A 13515-nucleotide genomic window follows, 5' to 3' on the forward strand; every position below is an offset into this window, starting at 1 on the left:
AGAAGGGGTGGAGCAGCGACCGGGATGGCTCGGAAGAGTGGGGTAATTGGCGGGATACAATTGGGGAGAAAAAGGAGGAAACCCCCCCACCCCCCAGCCAAAAAAAAAATTGGTTAATTGATTGAGTAACTAAGGGGGAAATTACCTTTTGAAATAGAGTCAGTTGGTGTTGGATAATTTTTTTTCTTAAATAAAGTTATTTAGAAACTGAATTTTCGGGTTCTCTTGGTCTTGTATTATATTTTGTATGAAGATCTGAAACAGTTAAGTATGACAAATATGCAAAAATGGAGGCAATCAGGATGGGGCAAATACTTTTTCACAGTACTTTTAAGTTAAATATATAATATATAAATGTGTAATGAAGTTAATCAGAAACGTATTTTGGAAGTGTCACAGTTGGTTTGAGCATAACAGGTGAGAATGCAATTTTGATTGTAATCATTCTTGAGGTAGAGATTATTAATACAGCCTTTCTCATTTATTTTGATGAAATAATCTCCAAACTCATTTCATGTTGCCACTTGCATCCCTCTCTCTCAAAGCAGTGATTTAATGTTATTATTGGTCGCCATATTTAGAAGTAGTAATCATTAACCAATTTACCAAAGTAAGAAACTATAAAGAAGGCACATTCAATGTTTTTTTTATTATTATTATTATTTGGTTGTGCCCCCCTTCTAAGGATCCTGAAGGCTTTGAATTTTAAGTTAAAAAAAAAACAAAACTGGTGGCCCATCTGCAATGCCTTTTTGACAGACCGTATTGCACAATTTAGAAGATGCCAGTCAAATACCTATTTTTCCTTTTTTTTGCACCCCTTTGCAATTCTTCTCCTCAGATTTTGAATGTGACTGCTATAGATGATGTAGTTTTTACAAAAGAATTCTGATTGTACCAAACAAACTGGGGGGGGGGGGGTATTGCTTTGCTGGTTGGAATGATAACAGGAAGTTACAGCAGTATATAAACAATTGATTTTCTCTGAGACCAGTTGACATTTGACCACCCTATCTTCAAATCAAATAATCAACCCACTTTCTAGAATGTTCTGACTCACGCATGATGTATGCCAGCTAGTCTCACTGGGTTACATGAAACAATGGCACTTCATGACAAGAGTACATTGTTGTATCTGTCCACGTGAGTTTAACTCTCAATGCATCAAATCAACTTCTGTCACATGCGCACAATGCATGTCAACATACACTACATGGCCAAAAGTATGTGGACACCCAAACATCACACCTTTATGTGCTTGTTGAATGTGTCATACCAAAACCATTGGCATTAATATGGAGTTGGTCCTCCCTTTGCTGCTATAACAGCCTCCACTCTTCTGGGAAGGCTTTCCACTAGATTTTGGAAAATGGCTGTGGGGATTCACTCCCATTCAGCCACAAGCACATTAGTGAAGTTGGGCACTGATGTTGGGGAGAAGTCCTGGCTCACAGTCGGCATCCCAAAGGTGTTGGATGGGGTTGAGGTCAGGGCTCTGCAGGCCAGTCAAGTTCCTCCACACCAGACTTGGCAAACCATGTCTTCATTGACTTCACTTTGTGCATGGGGGCATTGTCATGCTGAAACAGGAAAGGGCCTTCCCCAAACTGTTCCCTCAAAGTTAGAAGGGCACAATTCTCTAAAATGTCATTGTATACTGTAGCATTAACTAGGGGCCTAGCCCAAACAATGCAGAACAGCCCCAGACCATTACTCCTCATCCACCAAACTTTACAGTTGGCACTGTCAGACAGGCAGCGTTCTCCTGGTGTCTGCCAAACCAAGAGTCATCCATCAGACTGTCAGATAGTGAAGTGTGATTCATCACTCCAGAGAATGTGTTTCCATTGTTCCAGAGTCCAATGACAGTGTGCTTCACACCACTCCAGCTGACACTTGGCATTGCACATGGTGATTTTAGGCTTATGTGCGGTTGCTTGGCCAAGGAAACCCGTTTTATGAAGCTCCCGATGAACAGATCTTGTGCTGGCGTTGCTTCTAGAGGTAGTGTGGAGCTTGCTAGTAAGTGTTGCAATTGTGGGCAGACAATTTTTACACGCTAAAAGCTTCAGGACTCGCCGGCCCTGATCTGTGAGCTTGTGTGGCCTACTGCTTCACAGCTGAGCTGTTGTTGCCCCTTACCATTTCCACTTCACAATAACAGACTTACAGTTGACTGGGGCAGATCTAGCAGGGCAGACATTTGATGAACTGACTTGTTGGAAAGGCAGCATCCTATGACAGTGCTAGATTGAAAGTCACTTTGCACTTCAGTGCAACCCATTCTACTGCCAATGTTTGTTTATGGAGATAGCATGGCTGTATGGTTGATTTTATGTACCTATTAGCAATGGGTGTGGCTGAAATAGCCAATCCCACTAATTAGAGGTAGGTGTCCACATATATTTGACCATGTAGTGTATCAGTGAATGAGGGTGGAGATGAGGAAATCCTATTAGATTAGAGATGTGGACACTGGGATAATACTGCATGCCAGAGACATGTGAAGCTTACTCATCAGACATTACCAAAAAATAGCATTGCTCTATGCAGCAGCGTAATTTAAGTGCCCTACAAGTAAAAACAGAGCACTCACACACTCAGCAGGCAGAGCCAGGCATATCATTCACATGAACAGACAGAGTGCAGAGTGAAGTCAAGTAAATTTTACTTGTATAGCCCAATGAGGATGATTCATAATCGGCGCTGTCACTAAGGATGAGGAAGATATCATGAACAAAAGAGAAAACAAAAGGTAGACATGAATCCCCAGAGAGGCCAGGGCCAGGGTCAGTAAGAGCAGAGAATACAGCGCAGGCAAAGCCTCATCCTGCTTCATCACCGTACCCTCCCAGGAGCTCGAGCTCTGGTCTAGAAAAACAAAGGATAAGAGAAAGTGCTCAGGCACACAACAATCATGCATATCCGAGACACTCCAAGGCATCAAACATTCATCTTTGTCGACTGCCTGCACTAGCTATTGGATACAGTCTCACCAGCCAGTCCAAATTCTTCTCTGCCAAAGCAGTTTTTGAAGACAGAATAAACTGAACATCATTTGGCTAGCTATAGTAAATCAGCCAATTTACCCTACCAGTTTTGGCTAGTGCCCAGTGTTAATGTATTCTGGTAGTAATTAGAATTTGACATTTAGAGGTCAAACTGCTGAAACCAAATGGAAATAAATTTCTCACCTAATTGCTCTTGACTAGGTTTCCTTGGACTTAAAATTATTTTTTGACGTGCACTGTTATTGATAATTTATCATCTTAAATTGTATTGTATATAAAAAGATAAGCAAATCCTTGAGATTGAGATCGAAATTTTTTAGGAACAGACTCAAAATTACCAGTGCAGGTTTTATCATTGGAGTATCAAGTTTGCAGATATTTTGAATTTGTCTTGGCAGGATTCTCAACATGATAAAACAAGAATATCAACACTATAGAAAAGTGTTCAGTGACTTAAGAATATTGAAATATCTTATTCAACAAGTGAGTAAGGAATAAGGGAATGATGTGTATTTTTCTGCACAGAATGTAAAAGGCAAGAACTAACATTCGCTAATAGACCAACTCTAAGTCTTGAACTACAAAGTCAATCACAATTTGTAAAAAAAACTTTCCATCTCTCCTTTCCCAATGCAGATCTCTCAGGGGCTCCTCTCTGTCTTCTTCAACCTGGGCGATGGGGAGTACAACGTTACCCTACCCACTTATCGCATTGACAACGGTGAGTGGCATGAGGTACTACTGGATCGCCATGACAACGAAATGACGCTGCGGTTGGATGGTGGCGGTGGGCAGCGTGAGATTACAGGGTCCCAGGGACGGAGCAAAGAGATCATCATCGACCCAACGGTGGTGATGCTTGGAAACTCCTTTCCATCTGGAATCAACAAGAGCTTTCAGGGTTAGTAGAATTTACATAATCTAACCCTTCGCTGAGTAGCACATAACATTAATGTACATTGTAATTATTTAGGGGGGCAAGCTGGCTTGGTAATAAAAATAATGCTACCACATTTAATTTAATCAGCACCTCTGCACACAAATGTTACACTACAGTTACATTAAAGAGATAGACATTAAAATCATACCAAAAAAACGTAGGCAGGAACAACATTACACTGCCCAGGAAGAGGATTTAGGGTTTTTCCTCAGCCATTATGTGCCTGTTTATTATCCCCTTGTTGTAAGGGCATCCTCTGGGCATGTTGGTGTCTACACTTTTTCCCCCCACTTTTGTTTATAGAGAAGAGTTCTCCTGAGCAAAATTAACTTTTGACTTTTTCTACTACTTCATATGTACTTCTCACTTCTTTTTAGGGCCACAAGTTCATATCTGAGAGATACTCATTAAAACCATTCTCTATTGCTAGCTACTAAGCTAACAGTGGCACATCATATACCCAAAGTACTAATTTTGTAATGATATAAATCTGAGAAAAGGAAGAGCTTCTTAGCATTTGTGAAGCTGTAACCAGCAAATGTTTGTATATTTGATAAATGATAAAAACTATGAATCAGTTACAAAACTACAATCTATTTGTTTTCTGTTGATTGAATGATCAGTTTAGCACTAATCATAATTGTGCCAGGGCATTGTGCCAAGGTCATAATCCACATCAATTGTTCAGTTCTGTTATTCTTATTTTTCCTGCCGCCTTTAATTGTTTTTCTATATTTGCAGTCATATTTCCATATCTCCTGGTCAAAAGCATCCATATTTGCAAATACGTCTGTATCTATCTCTGTCTCTGTCTGTCTGTCTGTCTGTCTGTCTGTCTGTCTGTCTGTTTCTATTGTTCTATTGATCTATCTGTATCTATCTCTATCTGTCTGTCTGTGATTGTCTGTAATTTTCTACATGGTTTCACTGAAGCATAGTTAAGTGTAATCCTATATTTTGAGTGTGCTCAAGAAATGGCAGTCAAACAGCAGAACTGTTGGCAAGGTGAGAGTCAAGCACCTTACTTCAACTTCTAACTTATATATTGATCAACAATAGACTTAAATTGAGATGAAGCAGGCCTGTTTCGAGCTTCCTGGAAAAATATCTTTGTCATTTTTCTTTTTCTCCTGCTTCCAATGTGTGATTTGTAAATGGACTGCGTTTATGTAGAGCTTTTCTAGTCTACTCAAAGCGCTTTACAGTGTATGCCTCACATTTAACCTTTCACACACACTGATGGTGGAGGCTGCCATGCAAGGCACCAACCTGCTCATCAAGAGCAGTTAGGGGTTCAGTGTCTTGCAGCTCACTGCGAATCATGTATCTTTCAAAATGGGACACTCTCACACTCTTGTCGCATTTTAGTTGATGCGGTGTACACGTGCAGGTGTTTTTCTCTACATTGGCGACCAAATTCTCATGTAGGCCTGTGGATACGGCTTTTTTCAAGTGCGAACCAAAGCGTTATGGCGTAAGCACAGGAATCAGATGTGGGTCACTCCCCCCTAGGGATGCCCCCTGAAACCCGGTTCTAAACGGGAACCGGTTCTAAATTAGTAAAAACCGTAGCATTTTTAAGATCCGACGTTTTCGGCTCTGCTATCGGTAGTCGGTAGGTACTTGAGAAATCATGGAGTGAGATTTATATTGTGGCAAATGTGTTTTTCGAGAAATTTAAACATCGCGAACATAATCTTGTTTGCCATTTTCTCCATCTCTCTGTCTCTCTCTCTTACTGCGCGAGGGGCTGGGCTGTGCTGTGCTCCACACACTCGCTCACACATGCACAGACAGCTCTGCTCAAGTGCTCATCATGGCGGAGAGAACTAAACGTTCAAAAGTTTGGGTATATTTTTCAAAAGTCAATGACAACAACGCTCGTTGCCACAAGTGCAACAAATCATTTGCCAGTAAGGGTGGCAATACAAGCAATCTGTTGAAACTTTGGGTTCGCGAAGCGAACCCTAGTTATATGAACAACGACAAAATGGCTGAGAGGGTTATTGCATTGTGACATCATCCACAATAGCTCGCTGGAAAAAAGAAAAACGATGGAGGTGCATTCCCCGTGCCAATCCCGGACAATATGACCCCCTGTGGTCATATGTCCTCCCACCAACCCCGTATTGGCACGCCCACTGGAAGCGCTATTCCTCTTTGTAAGTCGAACCATCTCCAACTAAATGAGCACCACACCTGTGGCCCGGGTAGGAGGAGAACGGCTCTATTTTCAGCCATTTTGTCGTTGTTCATATAACTAGGGTTCGCTTCGCGAACCCAAAGTTACATTTCACGAACTCCAAAATGGCTGAGAGGGTTATTGCATTGAACAACGACAGGATTCGTGCCTCCGTTCCCTAGCCGTCCAATGAACCCTTCAAACCCCTGGTGGGAAGGGGTACGCGTTCTGATGAGAGCATCCTAAGAGGCCTGCTCCAGAACAGCGTTGGCAACTGACCGCACCTTAACGTGCCGGTAATAATGCCGTAAGAAAGTGGTCTCACCACTCCAAACCGCCGCCTGGCGGATGACCTCCCAGTCGATACCTGACAACACAGCTATCGACGTAGCAGTCCCTCGGGTAGAATGCGCCTTCAGCTTAGGAGCTGTTTTCCCCGCTTTGGTATACGCCTCCGTAATACCATCCACCAGCCAGTGTGCTAGCCTCTGGGTGGAAAGGGCATAACCTGGTTTGCTCACTCTGTAGGTCAACAGCAGCCTGTCAGACCTACGAATATCTGCTGTGCGCCGCATGTAAATGCGTAAAGCCCGTACAGGACACGAGAGGTGCAAGCGTTTCTCATCCCTAGTCATCGGTGACGGATGAAACACGTGTATCACCACCGGGGCCCTACGCGTCAGGACAGACACAGTTTTGGGCACGAAGCTGGGGTCTGTAAAGAGCGTGACCATCAGATCACCAGAAAACACCATCCCCTTGATGGTGAGTGCAGTGAGCTCACAACCCCTCGCTGCGGTGGTAAGTGCCAAGAGCACAGCCAGCTTAGCCGAGACATAACGCATGTCTGCCGTAGACATGGGTTCAAAGGGATCTTTCTCTAGTGCGCGCAGAACAAGGGAAGCATCCCAAGTTTCAGCTCTCGTAAGCTCCTTAGCTGAGAGCTTCTTAGCACCCAACAGGTACTGCGTCATGAGCGGGTGCGTGAAAACCGTGCTACCCTCGATCTTCCCCCTGGAAGAACGTGAGAGCCGATACACAGACTTTGACCGAGGAGAAAGACCATAGTCTATCACTCCTACAGACCTCCACAAAAGTCAGTATAGGGCCAATCCCTACTGACAAAGGGTCCATGTCGCGTTCAGCGCAAAATTGGTAAAATCGATTCCAGTACCCCTGGTACCTGGAATACGTGGAGTCTTTACGCGCCGCTAAGATGACACGAATCACTTGCGCACTAAGTCCCATAGCTAAGAGCCTGGCTTTGTAAGCATCCACGCCGCTAATCGGGAGCCTCCTATCCAGGGGCCCTCCTGTAGCAGCCCTCCTGCTTGCGTGAGCGCGTCCGCCCACTCCGGGACGTCGAACCGCTCGCCTACTATCCAGGGCACTATTCGCGGAAACCACGGGGTGCTCGGTTCGTATGGGGCCACGAGAACTAACCGACCCCCTGTGCGCTCGAACTTGACCACCAGGTCTAGGAGGCACCTGTGCGGGGGGAATGCGTAAAGCATCTCCTCGGGCCATGGATCTAGTCCAAGCGCGTTGACCCCCAACGGCGCTAGGTCGGACGGGAGCATCGAGTACCAACGAGGGCACTCGTAATTGAGTTTCGATGCGAACAGATCCACTTGAGCTACCCCGAACCTCTCCCAGATCATAGCCACTATGGCTGGGTTGAGGCTCCAATTGTCCGCATGCGGGCCGCCTCGCGAGAGGATGTCCGCTGCTTCGTTGTCCTTCCCAGGAACATGAAGCGCCCTGATTGATGGCGCGTTGCTGTTGACCCAAATCCAAATTTGCATGGCCAACTCTCTGCAACGCTTGGACTTCATACCGCCTTGGCGGTTGATGTAGGCCTTGGCCGTCATGCTGTCTGTCATTATCAGTATGTGACGGCCTACGAGATCCTGAGCGAAATGCTGGGTAGCCAGCCAAATCGTCTCCGTCTCGCGCGCGTTGATGTGGACCTTCTCCCCAGACGGCCACACTCCTCGCGCTGTTTTGTAGCCAAGGATGGCCCCCCAACCCAAGAGGGACGCATCCGTATAAATCGTTACCTCGGGTCCCCTGGGGCCCATAGGGACCCCAGACATGTCCACGCAGGCTCTGTTCCAGTGGTTTAGGTCCTGCGCTACCACGCGCGGGACCAGGATAAGATGATTGTTGTACCGGCGTTCGTTGCCGTATTTCAAGAAGTGAACTGCGAACCACAATTGCAGTCTCCTCATGAACAACAGACCTAAAGGAACAACTTGGTGAGCCGATGCCAGAAGGCCCAGCAGCCTCCTGATCATCCGATAAGTGACATATGTCCCCGGGACGAAATGTGCTAACGTGGTCCTGGTGGAATGCCATCTCTCTTGCGTAAGGGTTGCGCGCATGGATACCGTATCCAAACTCAGACCCAGATACGTTGCCTGGCACGAAGGCCATGGCGCGCTCTTCTTTATGTTGATAGTGAAACCCATGTACTCCATGAATTCCATCAACTCCTGAGTATGGAGTATTGCTTGTTCCGGCGACCGGGCCAACACCAACAGGTCGTCTAGGAACCATGCCAAGCGCATACCTTTGCGCATCAACACTCCGAGCGCTGCTTTCACACACCTTGTGAATGTCAGAGGAGAGAGGCGATATCCGAACGGGAGGCATGTGTACTGGTAACACTGACCCCGGTAACAGAACCGAAGATACTTTCTGTGTCTTTCCGCAATCGGACAATGATAGAAAGCATCTTTTAGGTCGACCGAAGTTAGCCAATCGGACTGTGTCACCATTGACAGCAGAACCGGTGTGCGTAGCATTTTGAAACTGACCCTCTCTACATACTTGTTGAAGGGTTTCAAATCTAGGATTGGGCGCATGCCCCCATCCTTCTTCGGGACCAGAAAATAACGGCTGTAAAACCCGTCTTCTCTTTCTAGGGGAGGAACCACCGTGATTGCCCCTTTCGAGAGTAACTCTGTGAGTTCGTTGTCTAGGATTTGTGCTTCGGCCACCGACCCCGGTTCCGTATGCACTATTCCCAAGTACGGGGGTACAATACCGTTCTCGAAAAGGATTTGGTGTCCGTGGGCTATCTGATCCAAAACAGAAGCCGACGGGACCAATTCCTTCCACCTGTGTAACATGCGTGACAGAGGTCTCGTTGCCTCCTGTACCTTGCTGTTCAGGTAGCGCGCGTAAGTTGCGCGTAAAGGGTCTGGGGAAGCCCTGCCCGCCATGCCCTGCATCCATGGGGGGGCTTCGTCCTTGTAAAGGAGACCCAGATGGGGGAATTGGCGTTTTGAACCTTTCCAAATTACCATTTGACCCATCAGAGAGACTAAACATTGTCGCATCATAGTCCCCTCCCAGGGGCGCATTTGCGCTCATGTCATTATTATCCAATATTTCCAGCAGGGATGTTATTACATTGTTATCATCATCTTTACCTAAAGATTCAGACAGACAATCAGACTTGCGTTCCAAACCTTTTAATATGCAATCACCATCATCACCAACATAAAAACTTTTATTAACATTCACAACCTTTGGAATAGAACAAGTAGACTGTGCATCAGAAACCAAAATAAAAGGCGCAGTGTTTAGCCCTGCGCACGCTGTGTCCCCTGAACAAGCGTCTATATCGCCGGAGACGGCTCTGGAATCAGTCTGTTGGTGTGGGTCGTAACATCCTGCCGAAACACGTCACTTGGCAGCTCCCTTCTTGGAAGTGTCTGTGCTGTCCGGCTTGGCCGCCTTGGCCGCTGCTTCTGTGGAAGACTGGGAGTTTGGACATGAGCCCTGTCCACGCCCGCGCCCCGCTTTACCACCTCTTTTTGGATAAGTCTCTCTCCATTTCTGCTTGCGCGCAGGCTTGTCCCCCTGCCCTTTGCCCACCGCGGGCTTAGGGGTAGGCGGGTTCTTCATCATCGGGAGAAGCTCCTTTTGCAAGGTTTTGCGCTCGGCCTGGGCGGCCTTGTATTTGCTGATAATGTCCGGGGTCGTTCCAAACAGGCCCTGGTACCCTGCGCAGGAGTGGGCCATCCACTCCTTGCAGAATTCCTCTTTTACCCCGGCTGTCTCTAGCCAGAGACGTCTGCGCGAAAGGGTGGAGGCAGCTGCGCTATAACCGCACTCTAGAGCGATGGAATACAGCAGCGATCCCAGGGAGTCAGCTATGCGTTCCATTTCCAAGATGTACTCACAACCTGCTTCGCTGGCCACTACGTCACCGAACTCGGCCCCGTCGATACCTGCTGTAGCGATGGTGGCTTTGCTTTGCTCGACGTTTGATAGGCTGCAGAGCTTGCGCATGTACGCCGTTATCATCCCAGCCGTTGAGACGAGTCCAGCTGCGCGTGTACTGACGTGCCGTGCATCACACGTGTAACGATCCACCTGTTGGCCCCACTGCGAAGGGTGTTTGGGAGTATCACGAGACCCCACCTTGGTGTTAGGGTTGAACGATAAAACGTCCCTCTCTGGTTGCGGAATTTTCCAGTCTTTGTAGTTCAGGTTCCTAACCTGGACTGCTAAGACGTCAACCCCCTTCTGACTGAACTTTGAGGACGATTTAAGTAGCGGATCCGCCTCCGCCCGCTTAAACGCTCGTTCGATGTGAGGATAAGGTGGTAGTGTGGAGTCCCTGACCCTCTCTGCCATTCGTGGAAAATCGGCTACCACCGGATCTTGAGGATTCCCGGCTCGGTAACGATGTCGGCAGACTTGACCGCTCGCGCGAACAGATTGCGGAAACTGGCGAATGTTTCGGACCCACGTTGTATGGCGTCGCCATCTTTGTTTGGTTGAAACGAACTTGGCTGGTCGTCTTCCACGCCCTGATCATCTACTTCCTCAGGCAGTGAATCCTCGGGTTCCGCACCCGCCGAATAACATGCCACGGATTCACCAGGGAGAGATAGGATCTCATTGGTCCAGTCCTCTCTAACTACCCCGGATGGTGGGATAGCCTCTGGCTCCGGAGGGATGCTAATGCTAGCCGCCGTCCCGTGACTGTAGCTAGGTAGCACCATGCTAGCCACCTCGTTAGCAGGTGCGAAGGGATCTGCAAGTCCCCATCTTTGACGGTACAGGGCAGCCAACCTTTGGCGCCCCGATCCTCTGATGGTTTTACAGAAATTGCAGTCGATCTCATTACGGTCTACATCCCTCAAGTAGCCCGTGTAGTGAACATGCGGGATATGGGAGACACAGTCCGGATGGGGGTCCCATTGGAGCGTCGCCGGTTTAACACACCCGCACCAAGCGTAGAATCCGGCCACATCGACCGGATTAACGAACATCTTGGCGATAAAAGGTAATCTAACTATAAGTTAGTATCTAATATACCAGTATATCACTAGATTACTTGCGTATTTGCAGGTTTACTCTTAATCCCAGCGAGAGAAACAGCCATCGACCGATCTCATTTAGTTGGAGATGGAAAGCTGAATAGCGCTTCCGGTGGGCGTGCCAATACGTGGTCGGTGAGAGGACATATGACCACAGGGGGTCATATTGTCCGGGATTGGCACGGGGAATGCACCTCCATCGTTTTTCTTTTTTCCAGCGAGCTATTGTGGATGATGTCACAATGCAATAACCCTCTCAGCCATTTTGGAGTTCGTGAAATATAACATCTTTTGTCGAAACATGGTATTAATCTGCAGAAATGCGGAGTTTTCGACTGCTTTGCTCGTAGTGTTCCATCCACGTCCACTGCAGGTAAGCCGTATGAGCCATAGATACGGAGTTAACAAGGCTAATAACGAATTATTACGAATAGGCCAATAAATAAAATATAATTGCTTAGCTAATTGTTTAGCTACAAATATATAAGCCATAGATACGGAGTTAGCTAGGCTAATAACGAATTATTACGAATAGACTAATAAATAAAATATAATTGCTTAGCTAATTGTTTAGCTGCAAATATTTGAAAGATTTCACAACTTTTTGTAGATTGTCAGGCTGAGGCTGCAGCCACCATATCCCAGCCCACCCCTCCTCCCTCAACCACCACCGGTCCCAGCCAAGCCCAAAGTCCCTTCACGCTAGCAGCTAGTGGAAGGATGGCGGAGGATAGGGTGAACGAGTGTCACAGGGCTGTGACCCAGTTTGTTGTCAAAGGCCTGCACCCTTTCTCTACAGTGGAGTCCAAGGGCTTTAGGTAACAAATAATCAGTCAGTGTATGTTGAGTTTTTTTTTAATACATAGTTGTCAAAAAGGGAAGCAGCTATTCCCACCACTCCACACAAATTTACAATAATTCAATCCTTTCTTTACTTTAGGGAGATGACCAATGCTCTCAACTGCAAATATACCCCTCCCTGCAGGAATGTCCTCAGTAACACGCTGATTCCTTCCTGGTATAATGTTGAAAAGGCCAATTTTATCGCAGAGCTTAAAGATGTGCCAAAGTTAGCCATTACAACTGATGGGTGGACCAGCTTAACTCAGGACCACTACCTCACGGTTACAGCACATTACACAAGCCAAGGCAGTGTGAAACAAAAGGTGCTTAAAACCAGAGCTGTTTACCAGGCACAAACAGGAGATGTAGTGGCAGAGGAGATCACAGAAATTCTTGAAGAATTTAGCATAGAAGTTGGCAAGATTGTAGCAGAGACAGTCGACAATGCTGCTAATATGGATGTTGCCATAAGGAAACTCTATGTCCTGAAAATCGGATGCTTTGCTCACACACTGAACATAGCAGCGCACAAAATCTATCAGATCAGTGCCATTGACAGGTGGGCAGGAAGAATCAGGGCAGTGGTTGTCTGGATGAAGAGGTCATCCATGGCTAAAACAGTCCTGAAAGAAAAGCAGCAGCTCCTAGGTAAGAAGCCAGTTCAACCTATTAAAGCATTTTTTTTAAATTCCCAATCAAATTTTAATTAATTTAATTATATATTCAAGTGTGCTGTGATGAAAATGTTGTTTGTTTCAGACCTTCCCCAACACACAATGATCCTTGATGTGAAAACAAGGTGGAATTCTCTCTTCCTTATGGTAGAAAGATTCATGGAGCAATACCCAGCAATCCAAGCTGCATCCATGGACCCACGACTCAGGAAACAGATGGAAAAGGACAAATTGGGCCGGCTGAAAGATGAGGATTTCCAGAAGGCTGAGGAGTTTGTACAACTCATGCGTGTCATGTACACATCCACCCTGTGCGTCTCCAGTGAACAAACTCCCACCTGTGGCCAAATCCTCCCGATCCTCAGGAAACTTGAAGACCATTTCACAGTGCAGGAGGAAGACACACTGTTTGTGTCGAGCATTAAAGAGAAGGTTTGGGGGAATCTCTCTTGACGTTACCAGGAAGACACCGTCCAGGCCTTCCTACTCGAGGTGACAGCGTTGGACCCCAGGTTCAAAGGGAAGA

The 13515-nt window shown here is 46.6% G+C and overlaps 1 protein-coding gene across 1 annotated transcript in view; it reads left to right on the forward strand.

Moving 5' to 3' along the window:
* Positions 1–13515, forward strand: part of si:ch211-186j3.6 (neural-cadherin) — a 666499-nt gene that overhangs the window by 599418 nt on the left and 53566 nt on the right. Inside the window, 1 exon segment of the mRNA XM_056278708.1 lies at positions 3648–3912. Coding sequence (XP_056134683.1) covers positions 3648–3912 — 265 coding nt within the window.

Source organism: Lampris incognitus, chromosome 4, assembly GCF_029633865.1.
Source record: "Lampris incognitus isolate fLamInc1 chromosome 4, fLamInc1.hap2, whole genome shotgun sequence".
In the NCBI taxonomy this organism is placed as follows: Eukaryota; Metazoa; Chordata; class Actinopteri; order Lampriformes; family Lampridae; genus Lampris; species Lampris incognitus.